This window comes from Uloborus diversus, chromosome 5, assembly GCF_026930045.1.
Source record: "Uloborus diversus isolate 005 chromosome 5, Udiv.v.3.1, whole genome shotgun sequence".
NCBI lineage: Eukaryota > Metazoa > Arthropoda > Arachnida > Araneae > Uloboridae > Uloborus > Uloborus diversus.
This window is the reverse complement of record NC_072735.1, coordinates 162646480-162662501: the sequence shown is the minus strand read 5'-3', so window position 1 is coordinate 162662501 and position 16022 is coordinate 162646480. Positions and strand designations below refer to the sequence as shown.

Below are 16022 nucleotides of genomic sequence, written 5' to 3'. Positions count from 1 at the left end.
CCTTTGGAATATTTTTCAGGGAAGGGGAGGCACAAAAGGCATACTCTTCATGCAAATTTTGTCGGAAAATAACAAAAAGCATTTCCACTTTTATGTGAAAGCATTGTTTTTTCAAAGTCATGGTGTGGGGGGGGGGGGGGGGCTATTGATCCCCCGTTGAAGTTCCTCTATTTCTTACTGTCCATCTACTGTATCCACCTCTATATTTTTCCACCTTTCTTTCTCTCTATCTATCTATCTATACGATCCAAGCATATCTACCTCTGATAGTAATTAACAATCCTTTATATGTAAAAAAAAAAATGTTTGCCCACTTAATATCATCTCTCTATCTACCAAACATAACCACCAATCCCTACAAAAATCATGCAAAAAACCGCGGGCTTTATTTATTTACTTAAAATTACACGTAAAAAAAAGGCTCTATGTTCCCTGTAGTGTCCAAAAAGCAGCGCTTGCAAAAGTTAAAAAAAATCACCGCTTTTATTGAATTAAAATGCGCAAAAATATTTGATCAAAAATAAATATAGCAAACAGTCCAGAAAAAAAAAGTTGGAAAAATAAAGACCTAAGAAATCTCTGAACGTTAAAAAAAAAAAAAAAAAGTGAAGAGAAAGCAAACGATTTCAGTTAGGTCACGTGATGAGGAAGTGCGGAACTCAGCCGGCAATGCTTACAGGTCGCGTCCTGTTCTGCATTAAAAAAAATGTAAAAAAAAAAAAAACTTTTGTGTATTTTTAAAAACTTTTTTCTTCTGAAGGGGGCGGAATGTTTTTACTATTACCAACTAAAATTTTGGAATTGAGGGCTCAATACTTTTTGCAGGATGGGTTTCGAAAAAAACTAAACCCAAAAAAAATGCGAAATAAAGGTTTTTTCAAAAATTTATAAAAAATACAAAAATTGCTCTATCTTCAAAATTTTTTCCTTCATCCTATTTAAAATTAAACTTTGTACACTATAGTACAAAAAATATTTGTGTGGTGCGATTGGTTCGGGGTCTGTGAGGTAAAAAGTACTAAAAAGTGCAAAAAAAACGCATAAAACATTAAATAACTTTTTTTCTAATTAAAATATCAAAAATCGAAGCCCGAGGTGCACATCTTCAGCAAACACTGCAACAGTATACCAAATTTCATCTTTCTAGGCCTTACCGTTTTCCCGGGATGCGCGCCACACACACACACACACAAACATCTTATTTTATTACTAGCCGCCTTCGGCGACCAGCTGGTCCACCTTTTTACGCCATTCGCCTTTTTGCGCCAGGATTGCTGCCTTTGGCGGCTGCTCAGACAATTTAGCTACGGTATTAATCAATGTGTTTCTTTATATATCAGTATTATCGTTCGCCTTTTTACGCCAATGCTGCCGCCTTCGGCGGCTGCTTAAGTAAATTTCATAGTGGTATCAATCAATCTATATCTGTCTATATCATTGAATAAAATACTTTCTAGACCTATCTCAAGTTCCGTCGTTTGGAATACTTTTAAAGGAGGGGAGGGGAGACACAAAAGGTGTACTCTTCATGCAAATTTTGTCGAAGAATAAACAAAAAGCACTCCTACTTTTATGTTAAAGCATTGTTTTTTCAAAGTCATTATGTGTGGGGAGGGGGGGGGGGGGTTGACGCTCCGTTGAAGTTTTTTAAATGACGGGCATGTCTCTTTCTTGCTGTCCATCTACTATATCGACCTCTATATTTGTCTATCTATCTGTCTGTCTATCTATCTATACGATCTATGCATATCTACCTCTGACAGTAATTAACAATCCTTTTTATTTATATAAGTATTAATTCGAAAAAAAATATTTTTTGTCCACTCAATCTCTATCTCTGTATCTACCTCACCTAACCGCCAATTTGTAACAAAAACACAGATCATGCAAAAAATCGCTTGCTTTATTTATTTAATCAAAATAGTCCGCAAAAAAAAAAAAAAAAAAAGAAAAAGAAAAAAGGCCATGTTCCCCGTAGTGCGCAAAAAAATTCCGCTTGCAAAAAATAAAAAACTAAAAAAAAAGAAGAGAAGGCAAACGATTTCAGTTGGATCACGTGATGAGGTACGTTCGGAACTCAGCCGGCAAGCGAACAGCTCGCGTTGTGGTCTGCATTAAAAAAATTGTAAAAAAAAAAACTATTGCGTATTTTTAAAAACTTTTTTCTTCTGAAGGAGGCAGAATGTTTTTACTATTACCAACTAAAATTTTAGAATTGAGGGTTCAATACTTTTTCTCTATACATCAATATTAGCATTCGCCTTTTTACGTCAAGGTTGCCGCCATCGACGGCTGCTTAAAAATTTTTTGTGTTGAATAAAGTATTTTCTCGATCTATCTCCCGTTATGTCCTTTGGAATATTTTTCAGGGAAGGGGAGGCACAAAAGGCATACTCTTCATGCAAATTTTGTCGGAAAATAACAAAAAGCATTTCCACTTTTATGTGAAAGCATTGTTTTTTCAAAGTCATGGTGTGGGGGGGGGGGGGGCTATTGATCCCCCGTTGAAGTTCCTCTATTTCTTACTGTCCATCTACTGTATCCACCTCTATATTTTTCCACCTTTCTTTCTCTCTATCTATCTATCTATACGATCCAAGCATATCTACCTCTGATAGTAATTAACAATCCTTTATATGTAAAAAAAAAAAATGTTTGCCCACTTAATATCATCTCTCTATCTACCAAACATAACCACCAATCCCTACAAAAATCATGCAAAAAAAACGCGGGCTTTATTTATTTACTTAAAATTACACGTAAAAAAAAGGCTCTATGTTCCCTGTAGTGTCCAAAAAGCAGCGCTTGCAAAAGTTAAAAAAAATCACCGCTTTTATTGAATTAAAATGCGCAAAAATATTTGATCAAAAATAAATATAGCAAACAGTCCAGAAAAAAAAGGTTGGAAAAATAAAGACCTAAGAAATCTCTGAACGTTAAAAAAAAAAAAAAAAAAAAGCGAAGAGAAAGCAAACGATTTCAGTTAGGTCACGTGATGAGGAAGTGCGGAACTTAGCCGGCAATGCTTACAGGTCGCGTCCTGTTCTGCATTAAAAAAAATGTAAAAAAAAAAAAACTTTTGGGTATTTTTAAAAACTTTTTTCTTCTGAAGGGGGCGAAATGTTTTTACTATTACCAACTAAAATTTTGGAATTGAGGGCTCGATACTTTTTGGAGGATGGGTTTCGAAAAAAACTAAACCCAGAAAAAAATGCGAAATAAAGGTTTTTTCAAAAATTTATAAAAAATACAAAAATTGCTCTATCTTCAAATTTTTTTCATTCATCATATTTAAAATTAAATTTCCTACACTACAGTACAAAAAAGATTTGTCTGGCGCGATTGGTTCGGGGTCTGTGAGGTTAAAAGTACTAAAAAGTGCAAAAAAACGCATAAAACATTAAATAACTTTTTTTCTAATTAAAATATCAAAAATCGAAGCCCGAGGTGCACAACTTCAGCAAATACTGCACCTGTATACCAAATTTCATCTTTCTAGGCCTTACCGTTTTCCCGGGATGCGCGCCACACACACACACACACACACACACACACACACACACACAAACATCTTATTTTATTATATGTATAGATAGAAGATAGATATGTATAGATTTTTTTTGAATGATTAAACAACATAATTTAATGTTTTTTTAACTATGCTTAACCTAAATTCATACATTACTACAATATTACCGAAATCTTAGTTATATGTTCAATTAAAAAAAAAAACAAATTAATTGGTTACTAAACAGTCTCTTTGTTTTTCTTCCTTTTTTCTTTCTTTCTTTTTGGCTCTTGTTCATTGTCTTCCATCGTACAGCATTCAAAAAAGGAGAAGCATAACTACACCCTATACAGATTGTATGTAGTACGATCCAAAAGTTCGGAGAACAAGCTGTATAAAACCTTACCCAGAATAGTTTACATTACCGAAGCACATCCACCTTCAAATGGTCACCTTGTGGGACTATATGTACTACTTCTGCCAGTGTTCATATAACTTTTGAAAACACTCCTTTAAGCCATTTTTTGCTACCTTCTGTGATGCAGCTTTATATCTTCTCCTGATGGAAGAAAGCGGCATCCATGCAAATAATTTTTTGCTCGGAACAGGTAAAAGTCACAGGGAGCTAAGTCCGACGAAACGTTATGTTATTTGTTTGTCATATCATAGGGTATTGACCAATCGAACCGTGCATCCTCGACATGAAAATCGCCTTCTTCCCCACTATGAAATTAAAGCAGCAGCGCAAGAGGCCTTACAGGAGGTTGCAATAAATGTCTTCCAGGAGCCCCTTTAAAAGCTATACGAACGTTAGCAGAAGTGTATAGTCGCTCAAGGTGACTATTTTGTAGATAGATGTACTTCGGTAATGTGAACAATTCAGGGTAAGGTTTTATACAACTTGTCCTCGAACTTTTAGATCATACTACGTACGTATGAGTTTTCAACGTACTATTTCATAACGTTTTTGAGTAACGCAAGTTTACGCGCATGAAGACATCTCAAGAGAATTTGCGACAATTAACTAAGGAGGCGTTCAAAATGGATATTTTGGTCATCTATATGTTCTTAGGTACGTATGCATGTACAGATGTGCCGAAAAAACTTGTGAAGTTTAAATTGGGTGACCGTAAAATAGAAATTTAGGTCGAAATCTGACTTTTTTTTTTGTGATTACAATTCCTTATTCGTAGAAAGGAAGTAAAGTGAATTGAATCAATGATCCTTTAAATCCCTGACAATCTTATCAATTTATTTCTGTTAGATTTTTTTTGAGCAATCACGATTGCTTACTGTTCTCATTTGACTGTCCTTGACGTTACGTTGATTTTATCCCCCCCCCGCCTCCCTCTGCAGCACTCCCGCCCACCGTCCTCCGCAGGCGTAGCTCCTCCGGTCCTGAAGCAATGTCCCCCGAAATCCCCTTCTCCTGGTCGGTGGCGTTCATGTCCTACACACGCTCACACACACACACACCTATATGCATACACAAGTCTATGCACACGCAAGCATACATGCATAAGCACCTACACACACAGAGAGGCATACACGCCTGCGTGTATGCACAGGTCTACGCACACACACGCCTACACATGCATGCGCGCCTACACACACACACACATACACACACACAACTATACACACGTAACCGCCCAGGAGAAAGGAAAGTTTGGGGGGTCAGGAGCAGTTTCTAGAAACAATAACTCCAATGAGTAGGGTCCTGTCGCAACTCGTGATTGCAAAAAACATAATTTGAATTAAAAATATCAGAATTCAAATTAATTTTGTGTTACTTTTTTTTTTTTGCCATCGGCCATTTGGAGGAAAACTATCGGCCATCGGCCATCTTTGAACAATCGGCCAATAATCGGCATCGGACCATCGGCCAAAAAAATGCCATCGGTCGAGCCCCAAATTTTACATGGTTTGACTGAAGACTAAATAATTGCAACAAAAGACTGACTACGCGAAAATTGCGGAATTCACAAATTTTCTCCATAGTCGCAAATTAATGACCTTTTAAAAAAAATATTTAAAAAAAAGTGAAATTTGGCTACAGCACAAAACTGGTATTAATTAAAAATAAAAGCAACAAGCAACAAAATTTGCAACAGCGAAATCGAACCCTTCAAAAAAGTCGCGATCCTAGAAGTGAGCCCTTTTTCTCTAAAATAACAAAAATTCGACGTTTTTTTAACATAAGAATGTTCATTATATATATATATATATATATATATATATATATATATATATATATATATATATATATATATATATATATATATATATATATATATATATATATATTACAGCATCGGTATTAAAGAACTGCGGCAAAACGCTCCCGATTTTTCAGAAAGTAGGGGCTCGATTTATAAGCGGGTCTCGATTTTTTCTCGGTTTTCCTCCAAAAACAGGGACGTAACTAGAGGGGGGCAGACGGGGCCTCTGCCCCGGGCGCCAGATTTTGGGGGCGCTAAACTGACTGAATAGATGCTTAAATTTAATTTTTAAAAAACGGAAAAGTTATTAGAAGTTACCCCTCCCCCCGCAAAAAGAAAAAAACAAACATTCTGTGCAGGTGCTGACAGAAAGTTTGCATGGTTTAATGTGGATAAAGAGTGGGAAGGATAGACAGAGAGAGAGTAGGAGGGTGCAGTAAATAGCATGAATGTGTTTTCTCACAGTGACCAATACTTTTTATATCTTATCTAAGAATTTTCCTCTCGGAGGAGGAACCTGGGAGCTAAGCTGAGGGAAGTACACACCAATACAAAACAGCGGAAATGCTCAAATGTCCTTTTTCTACAATTAAACGTCATAAAGCTGTCAACATGATGTCTTCCTCTCAGCTTTTACAATGCCGAGAACGTGTCTACCCCACCCCAAGGGCCTAAGGTAAAATCGGTACACTGTTCCCTTGGCCGTAGCCCATGGCTTAGGAATTGGAGTCACTATATCTTTATCCAACAGAACCATTCTCTAAAGAGTATCTTCTCTAGCTCGTACCACGAACTTTTTTCTGTTTTTTACTCCGTTCTCAGGATATTTTTTGCTCATCTTGTATAGTTTTAAATCAATTTTAAGATATGTCAAAAAAACTATTTGATGCTGATTTCAGAAAGAGATCGAAAGACCACAAAAAAGAGGCCCCCAACAATCTTCATCTTATTTATCATCGTGGTTAAATGCTAAAGACGTTAGGAGAGTAGGTAAGGCATTCTTTATATAAGTTGAATGATGTAATACAAATTTGTTGAATTTTATAATTTTTCTCATTCTTGGAAAAAAAAATCTCGCACTATAATAGTGGAGATTCAATTTAAAGTTTGGGAGGCTGCCAATTTTTCTTTAGAAAATACTAAGGTTATTTTGAGGATAAATTGAACTAAAACGATACAATTTCGACTTAGTTTCAATATATTTTTTCCATCCACACAATATTTTAAATATGCTTAAATCATAAACGTCAATCAATGTGTCAGAAATCACCTATTTTTTACGGCTCTAAACTTGAATTTTTCTTTAGTACTTTTGATGCATATTTATAATTACAGTAGAACCTCGTTTATTTTGCCCCCATTTATCCAGATCTCCGGCTTATCCAGATCAAATTTTTAAAGTTAAAAAATATATTTACTGAAATGTTATAATTCTAAATTATGGTAGCCGGAACGAAACTCAATGCACCAAATATTTGCTCTTTATTTTGATTAAATACACAACTCCTGCATAGGACGTGCAATAAATTATAGTCATCTAATAAACAACATGGCACATTTGGAGTGTCATTCCTACACCACAGCAGCTGAACTATAAATGATTAAGTGTTTGCGAGAAACAATCCTATGTAATTTTGTTACAGAGTTTTTTGCTGTTATAAAATATAAGTCTGCTTATTTACGAATGTGTTTTACAAATTACCCGGATTTTCGTTATCCGGATTGCCTTTGGTCTCCGCTAGGTCGGAAAAATGAAGTTATACTGTAAATGAAAATGACCTGAACGGAAGCGCACTGAAAACATATAATATTTAACATTTTTAAGATATGTGTGTTTTCTTTTTTTTTAAAGTTAACAGAAAGGAGTTTTGATCTCAAGCACATTAGGTTTCTGTTTTTTCTATTAACTGTTTCTCACATGTATACTATATACCAGAGTTGGGGGACGTATAAAAATTTGCTCTTGTAATAATTAATATTTAACTGTACAGATTGCGAAAATTTAAAATGTGTTGCGCATAAAATTATTAAGATAGAGTTTAAGTAAGATAATCTGTCCTTTTGAACTACAGTAAGATGTCAGCTTAAAGTCAGGATACGCCAAGTATAGTAATATTCAATTAATTTCAAGTAAGAAACAAAAACAAACAACCTACTAAATTTTTTTATCGGATTTTAAATTATTTCACGCATTATTGCGATATGTTGCTCTTTTGTAGTTGAATGTTGTTATTTTTCTTGCGAATTTCTTCATAGTATATTAAAATACTAAAAAATAAATAACTGAAAATCTTTGTTTTATTGAAGTGATAATTTTTAATTAATTTTTTTAAAGCAATATTGCAACAAGTTGTGAACTACTCTCTTGTGGAAATGGAAAAATATTTTTCCTTGAATAACTCAGTACGTAAAATAATAAATAAAATACTTAATGATTTTCACCCCCTATCGCTGTTTTAAAAAAAACAATACAGTGATAAAGCTACATAAAAACTTATAATTACGTAAAAGTCGCATTTATAAGGCTTATGGCAGGCAGCGGACTCCTTTATCACTGCCTAATTCAAATATGACTTCCAATGGTGAAACGGTTCAAAAATGATACCGAATGGAGTGTTATTTATCTATTTGTTCTACTGGTTAAAGAGTACTACATCACGGTGTAACGAAAAGTTACATTACAAGACATGTATAAATTGCAAATGCATTTTGTGTAAAATTCGTTCTTGGCTCATATGAGGCAGTGAGAAGCAAAGGGATGTAAGTGGACATTTTCAAGTTTTGAGTAAAACGCATATAGCCTATGTAAGCTTTCATTATTTTTTTTTTTTCTAAATCATGCTGTACAGCAGCACCTACCAGGGCTACTAGTACTATCTGTTGCCCCAAGACAGAGGAGGGGTTCACCTACCATGTGTACTGGTTATCTCCAAATTTTCAATTTTGCCACTTGCATCCCTTTGCTTCTCACTGCCTCAAATATAACCGTCTTCTCCGTGATTCTGCTCCATTTGCGTTGAAATTTGATAGTTAGAATTAAATTTAAGATTTATTTAAGATCTTAATTTTAGGTTTAAGTTCTTGTTTATTGTATATAGTTTACCATGTGGTGTGTTTAGCCCAATATAATATTTTGCGGTGCATATACTGGAGCTTAAACATCCTCTTTTTAGTTTGTAGTTTAATTTCTTGGTCTTTTGACCATACTTATTGAATCCTTCACGGCTGATGAGCTCTTGATTCAACCTTTCAACGTTTTCTATAAATTGCTGCTTGTATTTTTCTTTTTCTCATCATTATTATTCTTAAAAAGAAGTTCCGTCTAAAACTAAACGAGCCAACTTTCCCGTATACCCATACTACTTCCTAGTACCTGATCAATATTCTCAAATGTAGCTAATATCGCAAATTCTAGGAATAAAATATTCCTCACTCAATTAGATGCGTAAAAAAAAAAAAAATAATAATAAACGAACAAATAAAATAGCAGCACTCTTTTCCATTAAAAAAAATTCTTTCACAGCTTTCAAAACGAAAAAATAATAATTAAAATTAATAAGCTTTTTAAAATAAATACATTATATATAAAAAAAATCGTTTCTTTTTCCCCTGTTGCCAAAAATAATTTTTTAAATGAATTAATGCACTTACCAAAATAAATAAAAACAATAAAATGTCAACTTAAAGAAATAATTTTCACTGTCAAAAAAAAAAAAAAAAAAGTCGTCTGCGCATATCTTTATGTAGAAACATAAATGACTTCGAGTTTTTCCGCCGAAAACTGAATACCTAAATTAAAACTTTAGCGTGAAAATAAAAACAAGTCATATTAACAATAATTATTTCACAGTTAAAACCATAGCTGTGGAGTCGGAGTCAATCTCATTTTGGGATAAAGGAGTCGGAGTCGAATATCCAAGAAACGGAGTCAGTCATTTGTCCTCCGTGTATAAATTTTTGCCAAAGCTACGAAGTCAGAGTCGAAGTCGGGAAGTCGGAGTCGCCGAGTCAGGTGCCCCTAAATTCTCGGAGTCGGAGTCTGGAGTTTGTGTCGTCAAGAACTATTTCCAACAAAATTTGTTTGAAGTAAATCCGCCTTCAAGTACGGAATCTGCATTGACTTTCAGTTTCCCCGTAGACGCTAATGTTAAGTAGCAAGGGATTTGAACTGTTCAAAATTGAACGGAAAATTGTTCAAATCAAAAAAATATTTTATATACAAGTTTTTCATCAAAAACTTTTTCCTACAAAGTTTGAAGCAAATTCGCCTCACAGTTCGGAATTGTCTTGAATTTTGCCGTAGGCGCTAATGTTAAGTTTTGTTGAACTGTTGAACTGTTCAAAATTGAACAAAAAATAGTTCAAATAAAAAAAATTAAACATAGGAATAAGTTGTCCTCGCCGAGACTTTTCGAACAAAAAAAAAAAAATCTTCGATTCGGACTATATTCACTTAAAAGTTATTGGGGGGGGGGGGGGGGGTCAGACAGACAGACTGACAGACATTTTTCCCCATCTCAATACCCTACTTTCCAATTTTTAGATATTTATTTAATTATTTTTCTTATTTTCCACTTTTTTTTTTGTTTTTTGTAATATTTTCAAGCTGCATTAAGCCCTCTTTCATCCTTTTTTCGTTTTTTTCTGACTATTACTGGGAAAGTAGGCTAAAAATTGTTCAAAACTTGTTAATTGGTTTGTATATTCTATATATTTACTTGGCTTTTCAGTTTTGCTGCGTTGCGCATCTATGTTCTTTTGGTTTGGTCTATTCAATATTCTTCACTTGTATTATAATTATAATAATAATTATATATATATTATTATATATTTCAAAGGTGAAATTTTTTTGAGTCCTACCCTCCCGTTTGGTTCCAATACATTAGAAAATTAGTAGGACAAAATTTTATAGCATTTGAATAATATTTAGAGGTAGCTCAAAGCCGATGAAGTTTGCATCATTGCTGAATATAAGTAAATTGACAAAGGACAAAACTAATCACAAATATGATTGCTTTTCCACTAAAAGAAATTAATTACATTGTAAAATTGCTACTAAATATGTACACAGTTTCAACATTTCACTGGCCATGAAATATATTCTGTAAATACACAATTTTTTTTGTAAGATGTAGCATTAAATGTAGTTTTGCTCAATTCTTTGTAAGTTGACAAAGTGTTGTGCTTTGACTGAAAAAGCATCAATACTGGCAAAAACAATAGCACCTGTTTTACTAGTACAAAATAGAGACGTACCGAGTAGCACTTTGGCCGAGTAGCCGAGTACCGAGTACTCGGCCTTTCATTACTCGGCCGAGTACCGAGTTACCGAGTACTCGGCCGAGTTACCAAGTACCAATTATGTTTTAAGAAGAACCACCGATACACATGTGATGAATTTTGAACTTATTGGAATAGTTGTATAGACCTCCATGTCCATATAATAGTTTTTAAAACTAAATTCCTGCTGAAATTTAATTATGCATTATTTAAAAAAAATTGCTTATATATATATATATATATATATATATATATATATATATTTGACAAAAATTTTACAAAAAAATTATTTTTTAAATTAAAAATTAAAAATAAATATAAAAGGTATGATTAATCAAGTTTGAATTAAAACAAATTGTACCAATCTATTATAGTTCTTGTCCGCCAAAAATAAATAATTTTTAAAAGCAAAAAAAACAAATGTGCAAGAATGCTGCAGACACGTGTTTCTGCGTTACAAGGAACGTCTTTTTCAGTGCATAAAATGTTAGCTAAAGACTGAAGACATTCGACAAAAGAATCCGATTTTTGTCGGATGCTTTTAAACGAGCTCACATTTTGTGCATTGAAAAAGGAATTCTTTGTAGCGCCAAAACACGTGTCTGCAGTGTTCCTGCACTGTGCTTTTAGTGTTGTTTTATTTCCTTTTATTTTTTAAGCAAAGGTATTTTTATATTTCTTATAACTAATTTTTGTTTGTAGCAAAAATACATTTTTAATATCAAAATTCCATATTTTCTATACTTACTTTTTTGCACAATTTTTAATAAATAAGTTTTATTAACTTTGGGGACATTAAAATAAAGATTTATTCCCTTGAAACATTACAAACTTCATTACTCTCAAAATTTAAATTGTAAATGATTGCAGAATATTATATGTGATTGCGTTTTTTTATAAATTTTAATATCTGTCTTGGACAATATTCAATTTTTTGCAACTACTCGGTATTGGCCGAGTATCTGATCAAAATTTGGCCGAGTACCGAGTACTCGGCAAATTGGCCGAGTAGGCCGAGTACCGAGTAGTTACCGAGTACTCGGTACGTCTCTAGTACAAAATAATTAAGAAATAATTCTGGAATGTTAACACCACATTATACAACTGATTATTAGTGCAAATTTTTAATAAATGCACAGTTTCCATACTTCTGCACCAAAATTACTTCTCTGTAAGAGATTCTAGGACTGCTGGGAGTTTATTCATAAGGATAAATGCATTACAAGGCTCAATAATGAGGAAAATAAACTTATCTAAAGGGCTATAAAATACAATCTGTTAAAAATTTGCTGTATGACTCGAGATGATTATCGAGAATTTCTTGAACTGATTTTAATGGTTCAGCATAAAACTCCTTTCGTAGAATCTGAATTATTGCACCTAGAGCTAAGCACTATACATAATGGATGTTAAAAATCATGTACTGTTTTGAAATACAAGTGTTTAGCCACTAGTTCACCATCGATTATGTAGAAAATATTGGATTTCAAAAGATTTGGTATATTTGCAGAATGTGTTTATTTAAACCCTAGGGTCTAACTATTTCTATACTTCAGAATGCACTATGTAATGATTTTAATTTGATGAAATATAAATTTCATAGTTGCAATACAAAAATATTGATGAAGGAGTAAATAAAATTGCATGGCTTTTTTTGATAATCAAGTGATACACTCGAATATAAGACATTTGGTAAAGCTGTTCAAGAAGTCAAAGAAAAAATATTGCTGCAAAGTACCTGAGATTATGCCCAAAAATCTCATGAAATTTGAGGACTTCCTAACTGATCCTAAATGATCAGCTTCATTAACTGAAAAAAAAAAGAATTTAACTGATACATTTTATCCTGCAAAACTTGGGAGATCAAACAAATCTGCAAGTTTTGGGAGAATTATCTTCACAAAGCACCAATATTTATTGGAGTAAGCCAGTAAATAATAATCTTGCAGAAAAGAATAAATATATGTTATAAAAGATTTTAATGGAAAAATAATAACCATTGAAGATCAATTTCAATTCTTGTTGCAGGTTGTCGAAAAATATTGCCGCGCTTATACCGATAGCAAAAAAATAGTTTGGTAGGTACTAGCACAACCACATCCATAATCATTTAAATGTAATTGTTGTATAATTTTCAATGTACAAAATGCTAAAGATTTAAATGAAATATAGTTGTATTGCTTCTTTTCAGCCTTTTTCTTCTCTTATGCATTTATTACTTAAAATCAATTATTAATCAAACTTTGAGGATGTTGAGCTACCTCTAAAAGTTAAAATTATGAGTTGAAACTTCACAGTTATTAATTTTTACATAAGTGGAACCAAATGGGAGGGTAGGACCAGTAAAAATCAGAAATTTTTAAAAAAGGACCTTTTTTGGACCACCCTAATATATATATATATATATATAGGGAGCGTGTATTTTCTCTGTAATGTAAGTGAGGGGCCCTGGTGTTGACGTTATGAAGTTTCTCGGGGATTTTTTTTCTTTTTGCTTTGTTTTGTATGGAGGGGGGGGGGCGCCAAAACGAGGTCTTGCCCCTGTTCGAAAATGACCTAGTTACGTCCCTGTCCAAAAAGTAGGGTGGTGTATTGTACGTGAGTACATAAGGTAGTCTAACGAATTCGGAGGCAATCATTAGATAAAAAAGTCTTACTAGACGCTTGTTCTCTTTCCACTTCTAAGCAGTTTGCTTTGATTGCTTCGAATTCGGCTTCAATGTTAGCATTCGACCCTCGGACTCTCAGCAGAACTCTTTGTGCATCCTCGTATCGTTTTTTACCGACGAGCCATCTCGGTGATTCAGGCATGAAGAGGAAACCGACGAATTGAATGATCGCCGGCACTGCGGCAATTCCCAACATGTACCTTAATAAAGGAAATAATGATAAATTCAAACGAGTTTAAAACACTATAATTAATACAGGGAGATAAAAAGAGCAGCCACAAAAAACACACATACAGACAGACATTTTCCAAAAATGGTCGAAATGGACTCGGCACACCTCAAAAGTGCAAATCCCTCAAAATTCAAAAGTCGAAAATTTGCAAAAAAAAAAAAAAAATAAATAAATAAATAAATAAATAAATAAATAAATAAAAAAATAAAAATAAAAAAAAAATAAAACCCCCGAAACTTTCTTCTATATACCAGATATAGAAGAAAGTAAAAATGGTATAAATTAATTTCCACTCGCTGTCTGCGGATCACTATTGGTCTGTTGCCCACAGGTTGAGAAACACTATGCTATAGATTAGTATCCGCCAACAGGCGACCATTTCATTGAAAATGACTACCAAAGAATCACGTTCTGATCGCCAAAAGTGGCGATCATGTATTTATATTTTGTTAAAAGATACTGCGCAAGGACAACACGCTTCCAACCCTTTTTGACCCTTCTCTTGAGACTTTAGTATGAGTTTTCTTAATTTTGTACAATTCATTTCTTTTTTCTTTTTGTTGTTCATTTAAGACCGACTAATTTCAATTATAGTAACAAAATCAATGATTCCTAAAGATTTTACATACACACCATGGGTGCCCACCCCCTTAAGAGCAAGGGCGCACCCCCTAAGTACCGCGAAGACCCCCCCAAAACGAAAAAATAACCCTCAAAACAACCCCCTAAAAATTTCAATGGCGCAGTTTGCGCCATGACCCCCCACCCCCCCACAGGTGGGCACCCCTGCATATACTCAAAAAACAGATTCGTTTTTACGATCGTGATTTTTGTTTTGGTTTAGGGTTTGTTTTCGCGTTTACGGCCTTTTTCAATTCCAAATCCCTGAACAACAATTGTGTCAGATGACAGAAGTTTTCCAACTTATAAATAAACCAAAGCCTGTAATCCTGTATGAGTTCTCACATTAGATTTCATTTAGCTGTAATGACCTACATTTGAATTATATTTACAATTTTGTAAAACTTTCTTTTGTTCTATACTTATATCTTTATATTGAAAAAGATATCCAATATGCGTTAAATGTTATTTTCAATTATAACTGTTACCGCAATTATGCCTAACATCTGTGTTATCAGAAGAGCTCTGTAAATAAAGAGTACCAACAGTTCAAAGCAGACGGGGGATAGGGGTGCTTTCAGGGGCGGCATTTCAACATTTCATTTGGGGGGTCGAGTTTTTTAAACATGAATTTTCTCAGTGTGGAATAAAATGCAAGTGTATTTTTTTTTTAAGTAAGGTCATTAAAGAAATTCAAATTTTCATATCCACACTTTTATATTTTTTTATAGTCAACTATAACAGAAAAGATCTTGATACTACCGTTTCTAAAGTAAATTTTTAATGCACGATTTTTGGAATCCAGAAGAAGAGAAAATCTTGGTACTATATTCCGTCAATATCCAGTGGCATGCTTTTGGCAGTATAGATGAAGATGAAAGTCTTGCTTGTCCCATCATGCACCAAGAAAAAAAAAATTCTCTAACCTTCTGTGACACGAAAATTATCTTTCACAGTTAGCTGAGTTGATTGGAATCGGTGAAAAAATAATTCAAGCTACAAAGTTATGTTAGAAAACGCATCTTTAAAATTTTTCTCTTTTAAAAAAACCACGCAAGTTTAAAATTTGTGCTCTAGTCTTCATTTTTCATCATTGAAGTACACTGGCTCTTCGCAAAACAATTCTTTTTTCTTCGTTCAACAACTTTTACTTGTAACTGAAATATTTTATTTATCTTGTTCAATAACCTGCATTAGGGTGGTCTTTATTTATATGGGAAATTTTTTTTTTCGGATTTCAACAAGTGACGCCCCCTAGTTTTGTGACACTATAATAAAAAGTAATCGGTGCAAAATTTGAACTCGATCGGTCAATAATAACACGTGCCCCTAGGACGTTGAACTTTAACACTTTTGATAATTTTCCCACAAATCTTCGAGTTTTTACTTCAGACACCGTACATCGTTTCTCCCATGTTTGCAAAATATTTTTACAGCGAGGTATCACTAAAATTAATCTTTTTAATTACTTCATATCGTCTAAAGATTTT

General features: G+C 33.6%; 1 protein-coding gene across 1 annotated transcript in view; it reads right to left on the bottom strand.

Moving 5' to 3' along the window:
* LOC129222065 (proton myo-inositol cotransporter-like) overlaps positions 1-16022 on the bottom strand; it is a 154191-nt gene that overhangs the window by 22298 nt on the left and 115871 nt on the right. Inside the window, 1 exon segment of the mRNA XM_054856492.1 lies at positions 13668-13879. Within this exon segment, the coding sequence (XP_054712467.1) occupies positions 13668-13879 (212 nt within the window).